Raw genomic sequence first — 25445 nt, forward strand, 5'->3', positions numbered from 1 at the left:
TGCATAGCGTGGCTGCTTTGCAGGTCCAGCATTAACAGGTGCTTCATGCTTTCTTTTCAGACCAGATGTAGATGGTTGTGAGGGCAATGTTGATAACTGTACATAAGAATTACACTTATGCCATTTGTAATATGCCTTGCTTAATATTTTACGGCATCTTGGACACATTTTTGTGGCCTTTCTGCATTTCTTAGAGTCACAGATATGCCGGTGCCTGGCCCAATGAGAACTAGATATATTTTTATTACACTGATTGCAATATTTTTGTTTTGGCATTTTTGTTGTTTATTTATATAAAATTTCTTGGTCCAAAAAAAAACAGAACTATGCCGAAACAATAACTAGGCTCGGGTGATCCCCAATATAAAATAATTTTATTTTTTTATGCTGTTGTATAACACTTTTTACCAGGTTTCAGATCTGGGAGTTGTATATCAACTAGCAGTAATTATTCTCAAAATCTCACGTATGGAAATATTATTTTGCCACATGTATTTCAATCTTACATATTTTATGAGGACTCAAACCCGAGGCTCTTGTTTACAAGGCAACAATATTAACATTTTGCCATCAGGGGAGGCTTTACATTTTATGAGGACTTAAACGCGAGCCTCCACACCTGAAGAATTGGGGTATAGGCCCCTCTTGGCATTGTCTTAAGTATAGGCAAATCTATCTGTTGAGCCTTCACCTTTTCTACACTTGAATTCAGAATTTCTTAAAAATCAGAGCATATCACACCTGAAGAATTGGGGTATAGGCCCCTCTTGGCATTGTTTTAAGTGTAAGCAAATCGGATTGTTCAATCAAATAGCCTCGCCTTTTCTACACTTATAAGTTGAGTTTATAATACCACAAACCCCACTACTCTCCAAGATGGCCGGCATCGAAAATATGTTGGCCCTACCATCAAATACCCTAAATGTGCCTTAATGGCACGGTGCTATATGCACAAGGAACTTTACCTGTATATATTTTATTAGTTTTTGTACCCCCAAGTAACTAAGCTTATTTTTTACATGCGTAAATACGAACCCTCTACTATGTCAATGGCTGAGGGCCCCTTAAAGGTTTAATTGTCTCCGCACTGCGGAGTTTTGCGGCTTGTAGATCCGGAACTGACTTTAACTGTATATATTGTATTCGTTTCTGTACCCCCCGAGACACTAACTTTATTTTATTACATACGCAAATACGAACCCTGTACTATGTCAATGGCTGATGGCCCCCTAAAGCACAGAGAAGATAATTGTCCCCGCCCTCCCCCCCCCCCCGCACTGCTGGGTTTTGCGGCTTGTAGACTTGTAGATCCGGCGCTGCTTCTTGAATATTTTTGGGTGGGCAATCGTTGGGGAGAGGACAGGGGAGCACTTTACTTTTTTTAAAAGATGAAATTTTCCCACGAAAATTATGTCAAGGTCACCTATATGACCAGTGTTTCTTTCAGACACCTTACCGGGGGTGCGGAGCACCCCCGGAGGGAATCTACCGCCCCCCGGACAAAATTGTACAACAAAACCAAAAAACCAAAGTATAAAACTTTTCTGCTACCGATGTTTCCCTCGCATCAGACTGCATTACTTTGTGTGGCAAATATTTTTGCCTTTATATTTCCCTCTGTAAATAACAACGCCCACATTTGTCCAATCTTACAGAAGAAGCAGAATAAAACTGGCAACCGCACTAGCCTTATCTCCTCTCTCCCATCTCTAATGAAAGTTTCATTATTACTTGCAATGTGATGAATGAAATCCTCAGTGCACTTTCTATCCTCAGCAACGCTTTGTAAAAGAAGCATTTGAGTCTGGCTAAAGTCATCCCTCTAATTACTTCAACCAAATTGCATTTGCAGGATATTGCAAATCAGTGTGAAAACTGATCTGCAAAAAATATTCGGACCGAACTGAAGAATATCGGATGTGCAGCGCATCTGGTTGCTGACGAAGATGCTAGGAAAATTTCCTGTGGGATGAAGTAATACGCGGAAAGTGTAATTGAAGAAATGGAAAACATGTTCAACGATCAATCTGTGCTAATTGTCCCATGTTTAAGGTGCAGGGCGTTTTTGCTGACCTCAAGTCCTACAAATTTTTTGTCAAGTCGATGCTTGATAATTGAATATATACAGAAGCTGACAATCCATTGTTGAAAATCTTAGATCCTGATATGGGATATTGCGAGTTGAAAAAGAACCCTGTGAAGTCCTTCAAACCATTCCCGTAACGACAGCCGGCGTAGAAAGGTCTTTCAGTGCTATGAATAGGATACTAACTAGGACAAGAAGTAGAATGCTACCAGGAACTTTAATGCATTGCATGATAATAAGCTTTGAGGGACCTAAGATTCCAACTGATGATTTTCTGGACAAAACAGTAGATTCGCAGGATAAGATTGATGTAAATTCTTCATGCCATCTTAAGCTTTGCATGATGTGTTCTATTGAGTTTAATAATTGTAATATTTTTCCTGGTTCACCATTGTGTGATTTGTTCTGGATAGGTGATAATTTACTATTTACTATTGTAATGCTAATTGACAATATAATATTTGTAAATGTTAGACAACAGACTAATAAAAAGAGACAGAGATAGAGACAAATAAAGAGAAAAATCTTTGTCTTTCCACATTGAATTACTAAGTATACTTAGGTCACCACATCCTACTTTACTTTACTTTGACGAACCACGAACGACCACTGGTAATTCTCAATGTTAAATGCACATACGTATGTTGTATTTCGCAGATGAGATTCACAACGACGTCCCGGTTCTCTGGGACGCCCCCCCCCCCCCCGGAACAAATTTTCTGAAAGGAACACTGGATATGACTGTTTTTACTTGTTGCATGAATAAAAAGAAAATCGTGCTTTCGTAGGGATTCGATACTCCCAAAGTCACAATTCCATATGTCCCTCGAATTTGCTTTTGTCACTGCACTATGTGGCAACTCTGTCTACCTCTGTCTGGTGCACAGATCTGGTGTCCCTGAGTCATCAGCTGATGCAAGCTGATGTATATGAACTACGCATTTCATTGTAAACGCTGACCACCGAGGTTGTCATTGTGTGTCTTTGTTGTGCTCATGCCATTTCTCTAAGGGAAGTAAATGTTTAGTTGACATTTTATAGAGTGCCTCGTAGTAGTCAGGAAGTAAAGTAACTATCAGCATCTTAGAAGGCAAGTTATATCTAAATATATACGTACAATTTGAAAGAAATGCAGTTCTGTTGTAGTAAGGTATAACGTCGATTTTTTTTTTGTTTGATAATTTCGCAAATATGTTTCATGCATGCGTAAGTGAAATTGAAAAAGGGTAAAATGTAATTCGTTTTTGGTAGATTAGTTGTAATTGCTAAACAAGCGAAGTCTGTTAATTTTATATATATATATATATATATATATATTGAAATTGTGTATGCGTTTCGTACCAGTTAGATATAGTGAAAACACATTTAACTCGTTTATTTCCGAATTATTTACATTTGTACTTACCTTATATGCATAGCGGAACATTTTTCAACTTGGGATTATGTTTTTTTCAGTGAAAAAAGCGTAATTTTTCACATTACAAGTATTTATTGGTCGTTGCTAATTCGCTTTCGTTACACAATATGGCGGGCAAATCTTGACTCACGTTGTCTATCGTCAGCTGATATGCAGTGTTTCCAAACTTATGAACCGAAAAATGCCGAACGAACTATTCACAAAAGGTTTTTAAGCGAAAATTGATCCACAAACCATTCACGTAAGGTTAGGTTAGGCAAACAGAAAAATTGGGGGAAAAAAAACCGCTCACACGTCATCTTGTAAAACTACCGCGTGGTTGATATACTAACACTTATTAACCGAAAAATAATGGTTTTTAGACTAACATTGATCCACAAACCATTCACGGAAGGTTAGGTTAGGTTCAGTTAGGTTAGGCAAACAGAAAATTAAATTGGAAAAAAAAAACACGTCATCTGGTAAAACTACCGCGTGGTTGCTACACTGACAGGGTGTTACATATTCGAACACACGGAACATTTGATTCACGTAGTTGACGATAATGGTGGCACGAGCGATCGTTCAACAGAGATATATTAATGTCGAAAATTACATCATTTACCGGCCAAATAATTTGCGCGAATGGAAAAAAACACTTCCCAGCTTCCAAAAGTCCACAGCAACTCTATTCCATAAGTACTTTCCCGTCATTTCTCCTGTTTTCACTATATCTGTTACCTTTAATTCTCATGTTGCTCAGGAGAAATTTGGCATGCATTATCGAATCATTGTATTTCACCCCAAGATTTATATCGCAGAAAAGGAAACCTGTTTTTCTGTCTGATAACACAAATAACGATAAATGCCAGGCTATATGCCTAATATCAATCAAAGTCGTGTGCAGGAAAGGAGCATGTATTGTTGAAATTTTAAGTTTTATTTTTAAAGATTTCTACTGACTGAAAGTGACAATTATTTTGGCTTTATTGAAGATGACGGGAGTGTTCCCCGATTTGTTTGAAATTTTGTATACTTTCTACATGAGGCCTCCTGAACACGAAATTTCACGTAAAGTTAGGTTAGGGTTAGCAAACCTGCTTCAAATAACCTTACACACGTAATGTCCAAATTTCGGTAACAGTTCGTGATGTTGGATATTTTGTGTTTCCCATGGTTCGTACTTACCAATTGTGTATTGCGGAACATAGTTCAAGGTGCCATTATGCTTTTTACACGAAAACAAACACAATTTTTCACATACAGAGTGATTTTTTTTATTCCTTTCTTCGCTTCCGGAACACACAATATGGCGAGCACATCTTGACTCACGTTGTGGGTATGCAATGTTTCAACCTTCTTCACCGAAAAATACCTACTATCATGTTCGTCACCGGTGGAAATTATACATCATGCATGGGTAGCTGACTGATAGCCCCACGAACCATTCACGGATAGCTCCACGAACCATTATGCACGGTAGCTGGTAGATAGCCCCACGAACCATTTCCATAAGGTTTGGTTGGGTTAGGCAAGCATAGTAAAAAAAAATAGAGGAGTTTGAAACACTGACAGTGGGTTACGTCATCGAACGTGTGGAGCATGCAGTTCAAGTACGGGAAGCATGGCAATTGTTGTCCGTCCGTGGGATATTTCTCTTGAAAAATATATGATTTGCCAGTCAAATAGATTCCACGATGAAAGAAAATACCTCCACCAACGTTGGAAAGCTTGCAGAAACTCATTTCCATAAATAGTTTCTTCTGTAAAAATGAAGAAATGTGTCTCCGATATACAAACTGTTACCCAAATATCAAATACTGACCAAGACATCAGAACCTCTGATACATCCGGAAAACTTATTTGGTTAGTATATTCTCTAGGAAATAAATCGGAGAACACTCCCGTCACCTTCAATTGCTCCATTATTTTAATGAGAGCACGAATGCACATGAATAGTTTATGCATTACACCTTGTTCTAGTTGAATGAATTGCTAATGCATCTATTACCCAGATATCTCATTCTGTCTTTGACTCCAATTTAGGTATTATCGTTAAGCAATTTTTAATAAGATTTTTTCTAACTTTCAACATTTATTTATTTCTGCTCATTAGATAATATATGTACAAGTTGTACAATGATATAACTCAGGTCAGTACAGTAGCATATTCTGAAAATTTGACTTGGTTTACCTCTACAATTCTTATTTATTGCATGTATTATATATAATAGAAGTAAAACAACAATGCAGGCATGCAAGTAAAACAAAAATATAAGTCCGACAACTTCAATTTTTTCTGCAATTTATACTGGTAAACCAGACCAGATAGCACACAGCTTGCTGCAAGCATGAAGCAAGCTTACCATGGCAAGCTATTAGCTGGATGTAAGCTTGCATTAAGCAATCTACAGAGCATTCCCTTGCATTCGCTACGAGACTCGGTGGAAAGCAGCCCGGCATCCGCGCTTGTCTTTCCCGGTGAACGGGGTCCGTGTCAGTCGCATGCTACAGTTTGTTTTTTTCGCTGTCCCTACCTTCGCTCTCTTTCCCTTTCTGTTGACGTTGCAGACTAACGCCAGTAGCTATAATCCTCCCTCGGAATTGGAAGTTGTGTTGTGTCCGTGTGTTGAAGATTTTGGCTTAATATGGCACCACAAAAGTTTACATTACAACAAAGGATTTATCTTGTCGAGTGTTACTTCAGAAAGAGGAATTGTGGAGAAGTGCGACAACATTTTGCAACGAAATTTCCTGGTGTTCCCGTTCCACATAAGACCACTATATTAAACCTCGTAAAAAAGTTTGTAGGGTAACAGGGTCAGTTCTGAATAAAAGTAGAAAGAAAAAATGGAGAAATCTAAAAAATAAAGTATACAAAGACAATCCGCACACCATCCATGAGTTAAAAGAGAGTATTGTACGAGAAATCGGGAGAATTACAGTAGACGAACTTGCACGTTTAAATGCCAATTTGCTTCGGAGATGCCAGGAATGTGTTGCAGCGGAGGGGCATCATTTTCAACATCTTCTGTAGTCAAGGTTAGTACACAATATGAAAACTGTAATTTTAATAGCAGACTCTAGTGACTGTCGTGGACCCCGTTCACCGGGAAAGACAAGCGCTGCAGCGGCGTATACTCTGGGTCATCTAGGTAATCACAGATGACCCAGCTATATATATATATTTAAATATACATTTCTTCGCAATATTCTTCCAAACCAATTTCCATGCATAAATGTATGTATTTGCTTCCAGCACGCAAATGCTTCCAACCATTTGCCGCTGACAATGTCCGGGAACCTTTCTCCAGCTGGTGCAATGACGTCAGGGTGAGATTCCACTATCTTCGTTTACAACCCTTGGCAAGGGGGGAAGGAAACACTGCTTCTCAGGTGCGGTGATTCTGTGGCCAGGGTAATCTCCATCTGTTGAGAGTCCACCCGTCGCACTTTCCACCCCCAGAGCCTCTTCAGTTCCCTACGCTGGCAACCCTGCAACCCTCCTCCACAATTCTCTCCTGAAGGCTTTTGTGTCGTCGCTAAACATAGAAGCTGTGTTTTTTATGGCAGGAAAATTTCTCAAAAACGGGAATTTTGGGTTCACAAATTGCCTTCTGTAAGGGAAAGCGGGAAGACATTCCCGGTATAGTGCGAAGAATAGGAAAATATGAATAAGGGCAAACCAATTCTACGGAAATTTTCACTTTTCATTTGAGTTGCACTGCCATCTAGTGTACGCTGTTTTATTCACATTGGAATTCATTCCACTGTATTTCAGTTTTATTTCATTATGTCACTATTGTTTTTGTATAATAAGTATCTCTATTGTTGTATTTCGGTTTTATTTCATTATGTCACTATTGTTTATGTTTAATAAGTATCTCTATTGTTATATCAACTGGGTGTGTGTTTTGTTTTATTTTTTAAAAAAGCATCCAATCACACTAGGTATTACATGCATGAAGCTTACATCCAGCTTGCTTTGACAAGCTATAAGGAAACTATCGTAAGCTTGCCACAAGCTTATGTGCTATATGGAATTTGGTAAATTTAGAATATACGTAACCTTATTGTTACAATGCATAGTTGAGACATTTTGCCTTACATCATAGGCATGTAGATTGATTGTAGTCAGTGCATATATATGACTTTTAATGGCAAAGTTTTTGTATTCCGTAATGTTTCAAAATGTATGGTAACTCTTGAGAATGCCTTCTGAAGTGTGTCAGAGCCCCTATAAAGTACAGTTAATGAATTTGTATGCATAAGAATGATGATTGTGTATTTTCTCAACAGGACATTGAAGAATTAAGATGAAGTTGTTCATTGCTGCTATTCTTGGCTGTCTTGTAGCCTTAAGTTGTGGAGTTAGCTTTTTCAATTTAGTAGTAGAAGAATGGGAGACATTCAAGGTTAGTTGCTGATCAAATATAAAAACGACTTGCTTTTGCGTTTTCTACCAAATAATTAAAGTTCTTGTTGGATGCATTCAAGACATTCTATTGTTTTTTCTTTCATCATTTTAATGGTAACTTTATTGGTTTACAAATGGAGTTAATAATTTTGCATGTGTGTCTGTGTTAATAACTTGATACCTGAATATTTGCCTACCCTTGTAAGATTGAACCATTTCCAAGTAATGTTGATTTTACAGGTTTTTCGGTGTTTTACACTTGATTAAAATATTTCACTGTATTGTTTTGTTTAAAATTGGTTCCTGACAGTCATTTTGTGCTTTAAATAGTGCATGCAGTTTTGTGAATTTAAAATGTTTAATCATTATTCAATGCAGTTGGAACATTTGAAACAAGCAACACATAGTGTATGATTTTGATTTCTGTTTTCTAGGTTGAACATGGGAAAAAATACGACACAGATGTGGAAGAAAAGTTCAGAATGAAAATTTTCATGGAGAACAGACATAAGATAGCTAAGCACAATGCAAGATACGAACAAGGACTTGAGAGTTTTAAATTAAAGCTCAATAATTTTGGTGATATGGTAAGTCCTTTAGTTATTTTTTCACTTACATCATAAGCCCCGTTGCTGCACTTTTTGAATCTCTTTGCACCGAAGCATCTAGTTGGTTGCATAGTGCAGCACCGAGTCGTCTAGTTAATTGATTTGGTATCTGCACTACCTTCCGGACCAGTGTATTTGTGGTGTATGGTCACGTGGTGCGTGCTAACTAATCAAATGACCGTTTATAGTAGCAGACAGACATTTGTTGAATCTTCTAAACTTGTACACCGCTCTCCGTCTAGTTGGTTGAACGTAATTTCCTTACACCACTCTGACACTGGATACACCTGCACTGCACAGTGTGTCAAAAAGTGCAGCCAACTAGATATGGCTATAGTTGTATACAGTGCTCAAAATGGGAATTTTCATGAGCGGACTGCTTACTTTTTTAATTTTTTTGTCTCCGATTACGACAAGACTGAATGGGAAGGTTCCAGATATTTATGAACCTGAATACTGCTCCAGTCCATTTGGACCCCTGGTTATATATATATTTAAAATAATATAATTTATTTATCTATCTTAACTTTTTAGTAGCTTTCTGGTACTACCTAAGAAAAGAATCAATATTTTACTTTATTCATTTAAATGTGCTATGCAGGCAGCTAGATCACATACTGACATTATGTGCTAAAATCCCATACACATTATGCTATATCAGTTGGCTTTTTAGGTCATCCCTGATGACATAAACATAGTGGTAACAATGTTGCCATACTATCAAGGGGTTCTGAGTTTGATTTAATCATTCAGTATTTAAATTGAATTCATTACAAATGATTGTGTTCCAAATAAATTCCAGCAGTTACTTTTCAAGTACCAGAGACTATAACTGAGTTACTCTTTAAAATGAGTAACTGTATCTGTTATTTTTAAAAAGCAATTTTCAGAACACTGGTAGTTATTGAATCAGACCATAGACTATATATATTTTTGCAGTCGTTTAACATTGTAGCTTTGCAATTTAGTAAAGTTTACATGATTTTATTTTGTTTCTCTAATTTCAGTTACTGCACGAATTTGCTAGCACAGTGAATGGGTTTAGGCAGACAAAGAATGAGAATATGGAACATGTGAAGGGAGCCACATTTATGAGCCCTGCCCATGTAGGTGATTTGCCTCCGTCCATAGACTGGAGACAGGAGGGAGCAGTGACACCTGTCAAAAACCAAGGTGCATGTGGATCATGCTGGTCCTTCAGTGCGGTGAGTGTTTTTTTTTACCACATTACTCTCTTGTTGTATTGAGATGGGCACCAACTACCAATACTTGCATCTCTGGTATGGGTCAAATTCTGATTACTGGATGTTGATCTTTCCTTTATATGTAAACTTGTACTATTTGGTACTGGACTGAGAATTCCTTGAATTACATGATTTATTCACACTACATGACTTCTACATGAATTTTGTTTCTACATTAAAAAAAAAAGCGTGAAATAGAATTTCATAAAGATTCTGGTTTGTGTATACAAGGGTTATTTAGCTTTTTTTTTCTTTCTTCAAATTTGACTGCTTGATGTCACACTCCCCTTAAATAGTTGTTCGTTATCCAGGACCCTGCCTAGTTTGGAGATTATTGAAGGTGTTTCTTTAACTATTATTTTGTACTACCTTATGGTTTGGTTCACACAGGAGATGTAATGCATAGAAATTTCAGAAAAAAATGCAGGCTCTGCCAGGACTTAAATTATTTTACATGCATTACTCACTCTCTGCTTCATTATTGTAATTTTCATATCTATATTAAGTGTAACATATTAATTTGAATTTTGTCTTGGTTGTATAGCAACCATTCTCATATGAATTTGCTGTTTGCCTAAATGCAGAATGATTATTCATTCTGATGTGTTACCATATATGTGCTTTACAGTAAGCAGCAATAGGTTGGTGCCTGCAGACTAGACTTGTGCTGCTACCTGCAAAACTTTTTGTGTTTGATACTGATATGAAATTTTGTAGAAGTTGTGTGCTTTGCATGTTTTGCCATCTTGTATTTTGATATGAAAAATAATTTGGTACCAATTGCATCTTGAGACAACACCTAACTCGTTCATTTCGTCATTTTTTTACATTCGTACTTACCTATTGTGCATTGCGAAACATTCTTTAGGTGTAATTTTGCTTTTTTCACGAAAATAATTTCGATTGTTTACATTAATAGCAATTATTGTTCTTGCTTTTTTCGCTTCTGTAACACACAATATGCCACACGCAGCTTGACTAGCGTCGTGGATCAGTGGGTTCAGTGTTTCCAGCCTCGTTAACCGAAAAATGCCCGCACACCCTCATGCATAGCCCCAAAAACCATTCACGGTAAGGTTAGGTTAGGCAAACATAGTTAAAATTTGGGGTTATAACTGATAAATGCCCCACAAACCATTCACGGTAAGGTTAGGTTAAGTTAGGTTAGGCAAACATAGTGAAAATTTCGGCTCGTAGTAATATCAGGAATGTATATTTTGTTTTACCATCTTCTGGCGAAACAACAGCATGGTAGGAAACACTGACAGGAGGTTATGTCACCCACGTAGAAGAAGCTAATAAAAGCAACGGCAATTCTGCGTCGGAGATATATTTCTCTTCAAAAATACATGAATTACCGTCGAACAGATACGATGAAAGAAAATACCTCCACGAACTTTTAGACTGCTACAGAAACTCATTTCCGTAAGTAGTTTCTCCTGTAAAAATGAAGAAATGCATTGTCTCGAGATTCAATTGTTACCAATATTTCACCTGTAAGTTCTTGAGAGTAGGTTAAGGTTGGTGCTCTAAGCATTTTGTGTGTGGGAATGAGTCCATGAATAATTTGAGCCAGTTGTGTTTTATGATGGTAATATTTATAAATTTTGAGCTTAGGCTAATGAACTTCAGCTACCATAGCACTTTATTATCCTGGAATAGAATTTTTAATAAAAAAATAGCAGTTACTATAAACTTCAGTTCCACATCATGGCCATGCGGTCTAAGGCTTTGTGCTCGGACTACAACTTTTCTCCTGAGATTTCAGTCTGTGTGTGGGACTTGTGGCCACCCACCATAGTGAGGAAATTGTGGAGCTACTAACTTCATTGTGATCTTGCTTTGAAATTAAGTGATGTAACTGTGAATGAGTTTTTCTACCAAGTTACTAAATCAGTCACACATTACACATCGTATAATTAGGCCATTTGAACACTGTAGCTACATACCTTGCATCAAGTCCAGTCTATTTGCTCAGTTTGCTAGTACTTTAAATTTATGTTTTTAGTCGAGGTCTGTTTGTTTGCATTTTTTTAATGCATGTGTTACCTTTTTTCATTACAGACTGGATCTCTAGAAGGTCAACACTTTAGGAAGACACAGAAGTTAGTGTCTCTTAGTGAGCAGAATTTAATTGACTGTTCTATGAGTTTTGGTAACAACGGCTGCAATGGGGGCATGATGGATTATGCTTTCCAATACGTGAAAGCCAACAATGGCATTGACACAGAAGACACATACCCGTATGAAGGAGAGGTGAGTTCTCTTGTTCATCTGTGTGTTTTTCAATCATTGTAAGCTGAAGATGTTGAAAAATTAGTTTGTATATGGTATTTTATAATGTATATCTGCATAAAAATGTAGATTATGCTTAAACAAACTAAATTTTGTTTTGGCAATGCTTCAACACTTTTTTCATTGGCCAAATATTGATTTCAATGATTCAGTTGGTTTCAGGGAATTCCTTGTTACAAAAATACATAACTAATGAAAATTAGTAGTTTGTATACATAAATTAGGGTGTCTTTGCTGCCATGGTAATGTCGTTGCCTTGCAATCAAGGGGTCCCAGGTTAGACACCCAGTGGAGGCATATGGTGGTACAGATCCCACCTTAGACTGTACATTGAGTCCCTATTAGCCTATCTGTGCATAACGTGGCCTTGAAACAAAAACTCAAATGTATAAGGTATGCCCAAATGAAAAGGAGACCTTTGCTGTAGCAGCGTTGTATTTAATCGAAGAAGGTAAATATGTTTGCCGATACATGGCACGGTGTTTGTCCCACTTTGCACGTGTACCGGCTTCACCTGCTGTTTCCTCAGTTGGCGAGAGTTGTTTTGTGCGGACGGGTGCATTATTAATTCCTCCAGATCAGCGAGAGAGCTGTAATCCAATTTCTTTGCGCAGAAGGCGAGCATGCTTCACAAATTTATCGCAGGATGAAGGATGTTTACGGAGAGCAGTGTCTCGCATGTTGCACCATATTCCGTTGATTTCAGCGTTATGAGGTGGGATGCGAAAGGACCAAGGCAAACGCACGTTGTCGTCAACCCTGCCACGATTGCTGCTGTGGATAATCTCATTCATCAGAATCGTCGGATCACCGCACGTGAAATTGCTGCTGAACTGTCAATAAGCAAGGGAACAATGCAACACATAATCCACAAGAAGCTGAGTTATGGCCAAGTTTGTGTAAAGTGACAAGGAAGTGCAGAACACCTTGGAAAGCTGGATCCGTAAGCACCCCAGGGGTTTCTACACTGAAGCCATCCACTCCCTTTCTACGCACTGGGATCAGTGTATCAATATCAATGGCAATTATGTGTGGGTATCATGTTACACATTAACTGTAATTCACATATTATGTAATGCAAATATTCAGTAATATAATATTCTTTAGATATAACGGCAGTCTCCTTTTCATTCGGGCATACCTTATATTTAAATTAAATGTCAATCAGAATTTCAATTGTTATCTTAAAAGAATTATTTTCACAATGTGCTTGATGATACTGTAAGGAAGTTTAAAAGTTTTTAGGATTATGATACATCAGTGAATATATGTTATTGTGTATTAATGTGCACTGTAATACTGTACTGTGTGCAATAAATGACATTTAAAAGAAGTGTAATCTTAGCACACAATAAAATTACTTTTTATTCTTTTATGTACTGTTTGTATATGTAAGTAAAGATCATATCACGTAACTTTGAAGAATATTGTTAGTTACGAAGTACATAAAGCTATTTTTCTTTGTATTTTAGGATGATAAGTGCAGATACAATCCTTCTGATAAGGGAGCATCTGATGTTGGCTATATGGACATTGAAAGTGGTGATGAGGAAAAGTTGAAAGCTGCAGTTGCTACCGTCGGACCAATTTCAGTAGCCATTGATGCTAGCCACGAATCTTTTCAATTTTATTCTCGGGGTAAGTTGGAATTGGAGTGTTTTGTTATGTGAGTTACAGGATATATACTGTAGTTTCTTTTGTCAGAACCAGTGATGTTACAACTAAGCAACAAGATTTTTCTCAGGTCAGGATGTTAACAGGTAGAACTTTTTAAACCTTCTAAGTATGTGTAAAAACCTGGATATATGACAAAGCAGGAAATTTTTCAAGTGTAATGTACTCCGTGATAAGTGAAACTAGTTACATTACAGTTCCAGTCGGTGTTCAAGATTAGCAGTTGCAAGTTGCAAATGGTATAATTTTTAGTTTTATACCTATGTAGAAATTTCAAGTTTGTTATGTTTGGCGAGTATACTTTGAACTTGTGCCAACTTGATGGTGGCTGTCTTCGACGAAAATAATTGTTCCTTTGTGGTCATAACTGTAAACCAGATTAAAGTGAAAAATATTCAAAGATTTGTTTTTAACTTTTATTAATGGAGCTATAGTTTGGCGACTATGTTTACAACTTTGGCATTTAGGTTTGATGGCCAGATTTGGAGCCAAGTAACATAATCATGAAGGTGTAGCTTCAAACAGCCATTCCAATATACATTATTTTTAAATATGAAAACATGGAAATTTCTAGCTTTTTGAATATAAATGTTCAGGTGTCCCTAATAGCATAGTGCTAGTTGGTGCCTTGTTATCAAGAGGTACTGTGTTTGATTCATAGTAGAGGCACATTGCTCAGTGCTTTGGATCCCACTTTAGACCATAGCTCCAGTCCAGATTATCCTATCTGAGCATGGAGTTGACTGAAAAGAAACTGTTGGATACAAAAGTTAAAATTTGTGTTTGTGTAATAGTATTTATAACTATCCTCAGATTTTACTCTGATATATGTATGTAAGACATTTGAAAGTATTACCACAATGCAATTTCTTAAGGTGCTTCCGTACTGCAGGACAATACAGTATACTGTATTGAATTAAATATGGGTAATATGCTGTCTTTTATTAAACTCAAACAGAAAAGTTTTGGAGCCGGACCCTGTGTCTGAGTGCTTAGCACATCGTGCTGCGACGCCAAGGGTCCCGGGTTCGAATCCCGCTCGAGAATGGATGTTTGTGAATGTCTGTTCATCAATTTCATCACTCATCCCCATCTTCGCAAATTAGCAAAGAGGCACTAAGCGTGAAGTAAAATAAAATAAATCAAATCAAAAGTTCTGGAATCCGTTTAAATATTGTAATTTTACAGAATTCAAAGTGCTAATTTTGTCATTTAACTGATATTCTACCGTTCCGATATAAAATTGCAAATGTTCTCTGAATGCTTACTCTGTAATGTTTTGTAACTAGTTGACTGCAATTGGTTTTACCATTGCAAATGAAACTTCATATTTAGACTTTATAACACCAGGATGTATGGGGTATATTTTCTTCATAGAAACAAAGTGGCAAACAAAATTACAAGTTGTCTATAGATAAATCATCAGATTTGTAATGTTATCAGTAGGGAGAAAAATTTATGGTAAATAAAAACTGAGGAGAAAGGTAAATAAAATGTTAATCAGCAGTATATACCAGCGGTGAAAAAAAATAATTGGCACACACTTTTTCATTATGAGAGGAAACAACATATAAAAGAGCTATAAATTGATAAACTACTTCATTTTTATATACTGTACACATGCACAAGTACTTTAGCTGTCCAACCAAAAAGATTCATCAACACAAAATCACTTCATTTCTAAATTGCATATCTCAAGTAATTTATTCATTGTATGTATTTAAAGGATATCCTTGCTGTCCAACAAATAAAATAATCAATACTGCACATGCACAAACACATGTTGAAAATCACATGAAAAATCTTTCATGACGGAACACAAATGACACCATTGTTTCCCTTGATGTGCGGGAACAGACTAATCTTATCGCTGCTACAGCTAGCAAGTTCAATGAAACTGGAAGTTGAGTAGACATTCGGGGAAAGAATGGAATGCAGCTTGACAGGGAGCGAAGTTTTCGAACTGAGATTATGTGCATGGGAAATCCCAATTTGCAGCATCTTCCTGATGTGATCGAAGATAAAACGTTCTTCAGCTGCAAGTGGTAGGAAACTTTAAGCAAACGTTTCGTTACAAATCGACAGTTTGCGCGCACAACCTTGATTGCCGGTTTTTGCGTGTTTTCTACTTAATTTGATGATATTTCACGGTTATTTCACAAAAAAGCGTTCATTTCATGGAAAAGCACACATTTCACATTGCTTCGCGAATTAAACTCATGCATATTTCATCATTGGGGGTGTAGTACGTACAGAATGTTCAAAATTGTATCTTTTTTTCACATTTCGCGATTTCGCGCATCACGAAAATTCAATATCCCTAGTTATCAGTAAACTAATGCACTGAGACTGTACTTACCTGCATGCAATCATGTCACGTCCAAGATTGCTCTCGAGTGTCCCGCCCGAAATCCTTGAAGCACTGATTGGAGTGTGTTATTGCAAGGGAAAGTCCAACCACAAAGAGAATAAGCTATTAAACCCAACTATATATATACACACACTAACGGCAGAAAGTTTACTCACCTATGAAATTTATTGTTTAAATGAAAATAAAATGCTATTAGTTGAAACCAACCATCATAGTGCATGTATGTGCATAGTGAACTTGTATGGGTATGTTACACACTAACCTACATATAACACTGTAGAGAAGACACCAATTTTTCACAAAAAGTTAGAAATGTTGAAAAAAAAGGCATCAAAATGAATTTTCATCACACTGCCTGTTCATCAATGTGTCCTCCCCTTGATTTCATGACAGCTTTACATATGTGTGGCATTCTTGCTGTGAGTTTTTCTAATGTGTCTGTTTTCATACCTTCCCAGGCTTCCAGTAGACACTGCCACAGCTCCTCCACAGAGCTTGGGGTCCTTGCTTTTGCCATCCTGTCAAGTTCCTCCCACAATAGTTCAATTGGTGAGAAATCAGGTGATTGGGAAGGCCAAATCATTGACTGCAATGCTCCTTCGTCTTCCTTTCCTGCGACGTATTGCTTACACAATTTTGATGTGTGTTTAGGATCATTATCCTGTTGTAGAACAAATCCTCGACCAATTAATATTGTCTCGGATGGTACAGCATTGCGTGAAAGAATACGATGATCCTGTTTCTGTTCCAGTGTTCCTTGCACTCTCACTAAATCACCAACCATATTGTTACCAAAACATCCCCATACTATGACACTTCCTCCTCCATGCTTCACTGTTGAAATAATACAAGCTTCCAAAACTCTTTCTCCAGGACGGCGACGAATGTATTGGCGGCGGTTAGAACCAATTTTTTTATATTTTGATTCATCCATTCAAAGTACTTGTTTCCGTTGTTCAGTGGTCCAGTTAGCATGATCTTTGGCCCACTCCGGCCTTTTACATTTGTGTACGGCTTTCAACAATGGTTTACGAATTGCTACTTGACCAAATAATCCAGCCGCAGTCAAACGACTTTTCACTGTTGTAACAGACACTGGTTTCTCTCTTGTTTTATTTATTTCTGCGCATATGCCCACTGCCGAATGCCTTCTGTCACGCTTACTGAGGATGACAATGTGGTTTTCCTCGATGATAGACGTCTTCCTTCGACGCCCACAGCGTGGCTGATCCTCATGACTGCCAGTTTCCTCTCTTCGTATAACTGCTCTACCGACACTGTATTTGGAAATGTTTAATTGTTTTACAATTTCTTTATATGCACATGCCTTGGCCCTAATTTCCTGGCTTATATGAGCCTTTTTCCACATAGTTGCTGGTAAATGCAAACTTGTTCCCGCCTTTACGTCCAATTGGGCACTAATACTACAGCCACATTAAATCATGTATTTCCCAAGATTTTTTAGACTTCTATCAAAACAATTTGCATCACAGAGCAAAGTGGCAGGGTTGTAACAGGAGATCAAGTGCGTATCTACAGCTGCATCTTCAGTATTTGTTGCACGAGATATGTTTTGAATTACCAAGCTAAGTACAAACCATCAGTATTTGTTGAGCTAGAAATAATGGAGCTCAGTCGTTAGGGCATCTGACTACCATGTGAGAGACCCGGGGTCAATCCCCTGCGGGGGAGAACCGGGATATTTTCCACCTGTTCAAACTGCTCTAGCGCCCCCCAGCATCGTATCAAGCTGGTACCTGGAGGATACTTTGGGGGGTAAAGGTAACCAGGAGTGTGGTGCTGATCATATCACCCCCACCTTCGGCCGTGATCAAGAAAGTGTGGTGTCCTAACTCCACACCCCCTAAATGACTTCATGACTTGGTGCTAAGCACAGGGGAGCACTTTACTTTTACTTCCTCAAAAATCTGTTCCAACACACCAAACTGTCACGAAAATACATAGACCATGTGACCTACAATTAGGGTTACCTGATCGCTGTAAGGGAAATGTAGGACATGCTGTCCCAAAATGTAGGACATTAAGTCAAAATGTAGGACACAAAACATTCTCAATAAATAATACATATTTCTATAGAGCACATTAGAAAGTAGTTGAAAAATTACACTTTTCAGTTTTAAAAAATTAATTCTTAATGAATTTTAAAATCGAAAATTTCAAGACTTGCAATCATACTAATCAATGCACCTCTTACTACATGATTTAAGTGGTACTTTTCAGAGGAGACAATTTTTATCAAAATTTCAGGTTTAGTCAAACTATATTTATGTTAGAGTGGACAGTCAAACTCTTTGAAATTACAGGGACCAGTAACAGACATTTTACAGACTTTATGAAAAAATAATTTCTCTCGTTAGTCTGTTGGACTGATGGTAATAAAAGTACTCTCTGAACATTTGAATTATGACTTGTAATGTTACACAAATATTCAGCAATTACCGTAATTTAAAATTCGAGTTTAAAGTTCGAGAAGTTTCATCTTGGGTAGTCTTTAGTTCAATAACAGGGTAGGGTGTCTACCAAATTAACACATCCAGAATTCTTGACTTTTTCTGGACTTTTCTAGACCTTTTCCCGTTTTTCTTAACGTTTATTTGTCCGACCCCTACTTAGGTAAAATGGAAATTAGTAATTAAGAAAATAAATATTTATTTATTGAAAACCCCTACCAAAGGGCCAGTTAAGATGAAAACTGAAGCTGAATTTAAGAAGAGAATTAGATCTGCTTTCTCGTATTAATGCATCCTGAACTGTGTTTGGCAGACGAACAAGGCTTTGGCGTCTGGACTCAAGCCAGTATAATCTTATGTGGGACCTGTGTAGGTTGTCCCTAAATTTTTGTGACTGTCCCTTCATCCATCCATCTTACCTTACCGCCATTCATTATCATTTTAGCGATTAACCAAAGGGACAGAAAAAAGTTAAGTAAAATAAACTAAATCAACCAATCAGTCATTATGATAGCAAAAATTCTTGACCACAAGAATAATTTATTGGCTTTGTACTGATTTCTTGACCTATTTGTTGATTTCTTTATTTTTTCTTGACTACAATGACTTTCTTGACTGGTAGACATCCTGAATAACTTTGTTCTCTTAACCCCTGCTTTGCAATCAAATTATATTGAATAAGAATGGCAACACCTTGTTCCATCAGTATAATCTCTAAGGCAAGAGATTCTGCTCAGGCATTGAACAGTGACCTTATCAGAAAGTGGTCCCAAAACTTTGTTCATTAAGTGCTTCCGTTTTTCTGCATTTTTAATAGCAGGACAAACTTTTTCTTTTTGGGAATGACTGAATCAAAATAAATTTCACCATTGAGTTTTGAAGCACAGTCCATAGACTTGTAACTTGCATGATTTTTTCTGTTACCTACTTTCCTAATTAATATTATGTGACACTCAAAATGTAGAACATTTATGATATTTTTCAAATTCCTCCCGGATGCCTGACATAAGGCTAAAATGTAGGACATGTCCGGGAAAATCCAGACGTCTGGTAACCCTACCTACAATTTAAAATAATAGTTTAAAAGCACAATGGAAGTATTAAGTTCTGGTATATTTGACAGAAAAATGTTCTAAAAATGCGAATGTTGGGATATGTAACACTAACAAGTCAAAAAAAAAGATAATGCCAATTTTTGGTGCCATAATATATCGGTATCTGTCACGTGAGAATGATTGATTTAAATTTTTTGGGTGCGTCTCCACTTATGGACATAATGCACCCTTCAGTATGTAGGGGAAAATTACATTATCTAAAACCCTTACCTTAAAATTAAAAAGAGAGTACGGAAAATAACTTTCCCAAAATAACTTCCAAGATATGAAACACTCACGAAGAGGCGTAGGCCATGTGGCTTACAATTTGAAACAGTAGTTTAAATACACCATGAAGGTATAATTTCAGATATTTGCCAAAAAATGCGCTAAAATGAAAATATGATTAGATTAGAAAAAAATTTAAAAAAACAGCATTTTGAAAAACACTACCAATTAACCATAAATAAAAGAAGAATATCAGAAGTAATTTATTGCATTTGTAAGTTCTAACCTAATTTTCACCACCGTTGTTCTGGCATTTGTCGTAGCATGGCGCTAAATTTTGTATGCCCATGGCATATGTGTCTTGACAGCAAAGATTGGAACTATCTCGACCGCAGTGTAGCTGTCAAATCCTTGTCCTGCCTGAAACCTCTTCAGTTAAACAACCAGATGAAAGTGTACATGCAAGGCCAGGGCTGTACAGGGAGTGGTCCAAGATCTTTCACCTGAAGTGACGCAAAGGGCCCACGTATGCTCAGCTGTATGGGGTTGTGCACATTCGATTGGCCTTCTGTGAATTGTCTGCTCCATCGTCTGATCATTCTATCACTCACGATGTCCAGTCTGCACACCTCACACGATTGCTGGTGGCTCCGTGCCAAATTCTGAGCTTGCAAAAATCGGATTACTACACGTAGGTTACATCGTAGTCGGTGGGAGACTATATGAGAGCTGCAATCTTTAACCTAGAACTATCCTAAAACGGCTGCATTACGAGTGTACCATGCCACTTCTTCCTGCCTGCATGTGTGTGTATCGCTCTCTGGTCAATAGTGCTCCGTACAGGCACCATTGGAGCTTTTTCAGGATGCCCCTCATATATAACTACATGTTGTCAGTTTCACAGTACTTCACTTGGATATACTGTACTGGAGCAGAAATCCCATTGATAATGTAAGGAAATATGACACTTTCTTTTGTACAATTCAGTTGTTTCACTTATATGCAAGAGTTAAGTTGTTTGCTTTACAGAGAAGAGAGAAGTAGCTTTATGCATTGAAAAATGAGTCCGCACTCATGGTTCTTGCAAGCAGAGGGTTTCAAACCTCAGTGGAAATATCAACATATACTAGGGTGAATCAAAAAGTAAGTTACACCCAACCTGTGTTTCTGTACTAACAGAGATAGAATAATCATGACTGTCTGGAATGTTTTCTTCACACACCAGAAGCAGCCGTGCTTCAGCTGGTTTAGTATGAGAGTAGTCACTGTGAATATGGCACGTCATATTGAGGTGGCGTCAAACATTGAGGTGTACTCAGTTGTCCGATTTTTGTGGGCACAAAGGCATAATCGGAGTGAAATCCATCACCAAATTGTTGAGGTGTATGGTGAGAATGCGATGTCACGCCCCACGATCGCAAAATGGTGCCAGATGTTCGAAGAGGAAAGATCGAACGTGAAGGACGAACCACGTGTCTGGCAGCCTGCAACTGTGAACACTATCAACAATGTGGAGCGTGTGAATGCAATCATTGTTGCTAACCGCTGCGTGAAAATTAGATTGCAACTGAAAAAAAAAGTAAAGTGTTCCCCTGTGCATAGCACCATGCCATGAAGGCATATAGGGGGTGTGGGGGTAACGTCCCACACTTTCTTGATCCGGTCGTGAGTGGGGGTGATGTGATCACCATCATGCCCCTGACCGCCTTTACCCCCCAGGTTTCCCCAGGTACCCATGTTATTCGACGCTGGGTGGGTGCCGGGGCCGCTTCCAACATTAGAAAAGTTCCCAGATTTGAACCGGCCGGGGATCGAACCCAGGACCTTTAGCATGGTAGTCAGACACGTTACCGACTGAGCCACTGTGGCCTTAGAGATTGCAAGTGAACTGAACATATCCTATGGTAGTGCATCTATTATACTGATTCGTGATCAGATAGGTTATCGTAAACTGTGCTCTCACTTGGTGCCGCGCTTGTTAACTGACTGGTACAAAAATCAACGTTTTGATGCTGCGCTGTCATTTCTTTGGCGTTATTCCAGAGATGGTCGGTAGTTTCTGAGCAAAATCATCACAGGAGATGTCCTGGGCACCCAATACACTCCTGAGACAAAGAGGGCATCCACAGAATGGAGACACGAGGATTCACCACCACCAAGAAAAGCCAAAACCTGTCACAACAGTTCGAAAGGTCATGCTGCCGATCGTCTTTGATTCCAAAGGCGTTATTTACAGTGAGTTTGTGCCCCGAGGAACAACAATTAATGCCGCAACACACTGGAAGATTCAGTGATGGGGTTGTTCTTCTTCACGACAATGCTGGTGTCTCACAGGATTTACTGCAGAAATTCAAGTGGGAAGTATGGTCTCACCCTCCCTATAGCCCTGATTTGGCACCCTGTGACTACCACCTTTTCGGTCCTCTCAAACAAGACCTAGGAGGTCAGCGTTTCATGTCAGATGAGGAAGTGCAGGAAGCAGTCTGAAAGTGGTTCAAAGAAATTGGACTGAATTTTTACACACAAGGAATCGAAAAACTGATCACTCAATATGAAAAGTGCTTGGAACACCTTGGTGACTATGTCGAAAAAAGTTATATGTTCATGCGTTTTCGTTCAATATTTTTTTTCTTTCTAATGTGTTTTGTTTGTTTTTTACAGGGGTATAACTTACTTTTTGATTCACCCACGTAATACCGAGAATGGATAAGGAGAAATTACAAAATATATTTCTTAGTCAATCACTCTTCACTCTAATCTCATTTAGTCGTAACTTTAAAAATAATCAAGTATTTTATTTTAAACTTACTGCGTATGATAAAATCATCTAATCCTTCCCTAGCTTGTAAATTGTAATAATTTTTCAAATTCACTATTTTGCAGTTTCAATTCAAATCATAGAGAATAGAGAAATTAAATCAATTTCATAGAAGATAATATTGGTACTTAACAAATCCATACCTGGATCTGTGCAAGTTTATTATTTCTTGCCATTTGCAGAAACATTGATTTAGTTTAGTTTGTAATTGTCAGGGAGAAATGTAAATTTTGTTCTGGAAAACTTGGAAAAGTCGGAGAATTTCATTTCTGCTTCTTTGTAGCCACCCTGAAATTGTAGGAACCGATACAATCACCATCTGGTCAAAACGTCCCAGTGCATAAAGCGACACCAAACTTTCCGCGGTATTTCTTATGAAAATAAAAAAATCTTTTAACTTAAGGTCAAAATGTATTACCAGAATGTTTAAATACGACTAAAAATTGAAGTTGTCATTATGTTGTTATCCAAGCGAGACGCAGTTCAAGAATTTACGGTTTATTCATTAAATTCAGATTGGTGCCATCTTTCGTTATTTTCAGAAATTAATATAATGATAATGTGCGAATTGCTCACAATCGAATATCAACAAAAGGTTAAAAGATTAAAAATCAGTAACTTACGAGTGTGAGCATGAGATTGGTCAAACAACGTTTCGAAGGTTATACTACCTCCTTCTTCAGGTGCCTTGTTGAGGCACCATGTCAGGTGTCTGAAAACATCGCATCAACCTGAAGGAGGAGGTAGTATAACCTTCGAAACGTTGTTTGACCAATCTCATGCTCACACACGTAAGTTACTGATTTTTAATCTTTAACCTTTAGTTGATATTCAGAAATTAACGAGAGTAGAAATGAATTCTAACGGCATTTATACTCCATTTTTCGTGAATTCTCTGAACATAATGTTTTTGTACATATGGACGTGTGCTAATAATCTTAAATTATTCACATTGCGCATAGGTATAGTTAATAAAACAAGCCATATGACAGGACCTGTCATAGCAGCGATATGCCATAATGTTGGGATCCAATAGCATACCAGTTGCCTAAAATTTATTTGTATTTAGTTTCCTTCTGATTATAAATTATTTCATTTTTCTTTCTTACAGGAGTGTACTACGAACCCCAATGTAACAGCACAGCATTGGACCATGGTGTACTTGTCGTCGGTTATGGCACTGACGATAATGGTCAAGATTATTGGCTCGTTAAAAACTCATGGGGCACCACCTGGGGAGACGAGGGATATGTAATGATGGCCCGTAATCATGACAATCAATGTGGCATTGCAACTCAAGCAAGCTATCCAATAGTTTAATCAATACATTTGTGAGTGTGTGTGACTGTTGAGGAAGTAAAACAGTTTTATTTTGGACACTGATTTTTTGTGTGAAGACTATAGCCTTGCACACTGTATTGATATTGAGTTGTGCACCATGTGATAAAAAATGAATATATAATATTTTTGTTCCATAAATTGTCTGTATTAATCATACCTACATTATTATAATTATGATTGTGTCATAGTGCATATAAGTATGTGACAGCAATTCTTTGATTAGATTTTACATGTTCAAAACTAAATTAAAGTTTTTCTTTTTTTGACCTTTGTATTTCTTTTTAAGTTGAGACGTTCCATTTCAAGTAACCTTAGTTAATTGACAGGTAAAAGATTTTAATTCAGAAAACCTGGTTTTGTTTGTTTATATGATAATAGTGTTGTGTTATTTTAAAGACTAAAGTGTGTTTGTTTGTTCTCTGATTAATTATATTTCCTTGGTCTTCATTTCTTTCATCATTGTGCATGTGTTTATGAATGTTCTGATGGAGCACAGTGTTATAACACTAAGCACATGTATCTAAAATAAGTACAAGTTCATTTCCAACTGAGATTTGAATAGTTTTATGAGTGTTTTGGCCAATCATAGTTTGTATCAGCTTCAATGTATATCCAGTAAGTATGATACACTTGTCAGATGAGTTTCTATGATGCAACCTCATGTCAGCAGTTTGTACATCTTTTATATTGGATTTATTTTCCAACATCTTGAATGTTTTTAAAAATATTTTGCTAATAAATAAAGATTTCTTTATCTATCTGATTGATGATTTTTTATTGAAGTGTCTAAAAACCAAAATGTAATAAGTAAGATACAGATTTTCAGTTTTTTCAATACAGGGTTATTCATAAGTCAGTCACATTTCGGAGTTTTATTGTGAAATAAGTACATGACATATCAGCATGAATGATATAAAAAAAGAAAAACAATCTCAAAAAGTTTGTTTGTCATACCTTACAAGTGCTCAATGTGTGCACCTTTGGTTACACGGGAGACATCCAGGCGATAGTCCAATTCTGCCCACACCAGCACCAGCATGTCACGGTCTATCGTTTCTATCGCAGACACCCTGTGCGCTCAAAAGTGTCATACCACTTTTTGATGGTCCTGCGATCTGGTGGATCCTTCTGAAAACGAGTGCGAAATCGCCGCTGAAGAGTCACAGTAACCTCTGTTTTCGCAAACTGTATCACGCAAAATGCTCTCTCGTTACCTGAGAACGCCATCTTATACAATGCTGCCGCCTAGCGGCCAACCGCATCACCACAACATGCGCTGTTCACGTGACACAAACTTAGAGAGTTTCTGATTCCATACGTACATGATTCAGACTCGCACGTCTCATACATCACGCACACGATGTTCACCAAATGTGACACTGACATATGAATAACATTGTAT

General features: G+C 37.5%; 1 protein-coding gene across 2 annotated transcripts; it reads left to right on the forward strand.

Annotated features, from left to right (window-relative positions):
• Positions 1 to 3006: 3006 nt before the first annotated feature.
• Positions 3007 to 24806, forward strand: LOC145988735 (cathepsin L-like peptidase). 2 transcript variants are annotated; one of them, XM_083123855.1, is made up of 7 exons: positions 3007 to 3176; positions 7782 to 7897; positions 8334 to 8486; positions 9515 to 9712; positions 11816 to 12007; positions 13519 to 13684; positions 23814 to 24806. In XM_083123855.1, the coding sequence occupies exons 2-7, from the start codon at positions 7799 to 7801 to the stop codon at positions 24020 to 24022; spliced, it is 1017 nt and encodes a 338-aa protein (XP_082979981.1). In that variant the 5' UTR covers positions 3007 to 3176; positions 7782 to 7798; the 3' UTR covers positions 24023 to 24806. The 2 variants fall into 2 exon arrangements, with proteins under 2 accessions (XP_082979981.1, XP_082979980.1); XM_083123854.1 differs by lacking the exon at positions 3007 to 3176 and having other exon boundaries at positions 7773 to 7897.
• Positions 24807 to 25445: the final 639 nt, after the last annotated feature.

This window comes from Lepisma saccharinum, chromosome 6 (assembly GCF_977018435.1).
Source record: "Lepisma saccharinum chromosome 6, izLepSacc3.1, whole genome shotgun sequence".
Classification (NCBI taxonomy): Eukaryota; Metazoa; Arthropoda; class Insecta; order Zygentoma; family Lepismatidae; genus Lepisma; species Lepisma saccharinum.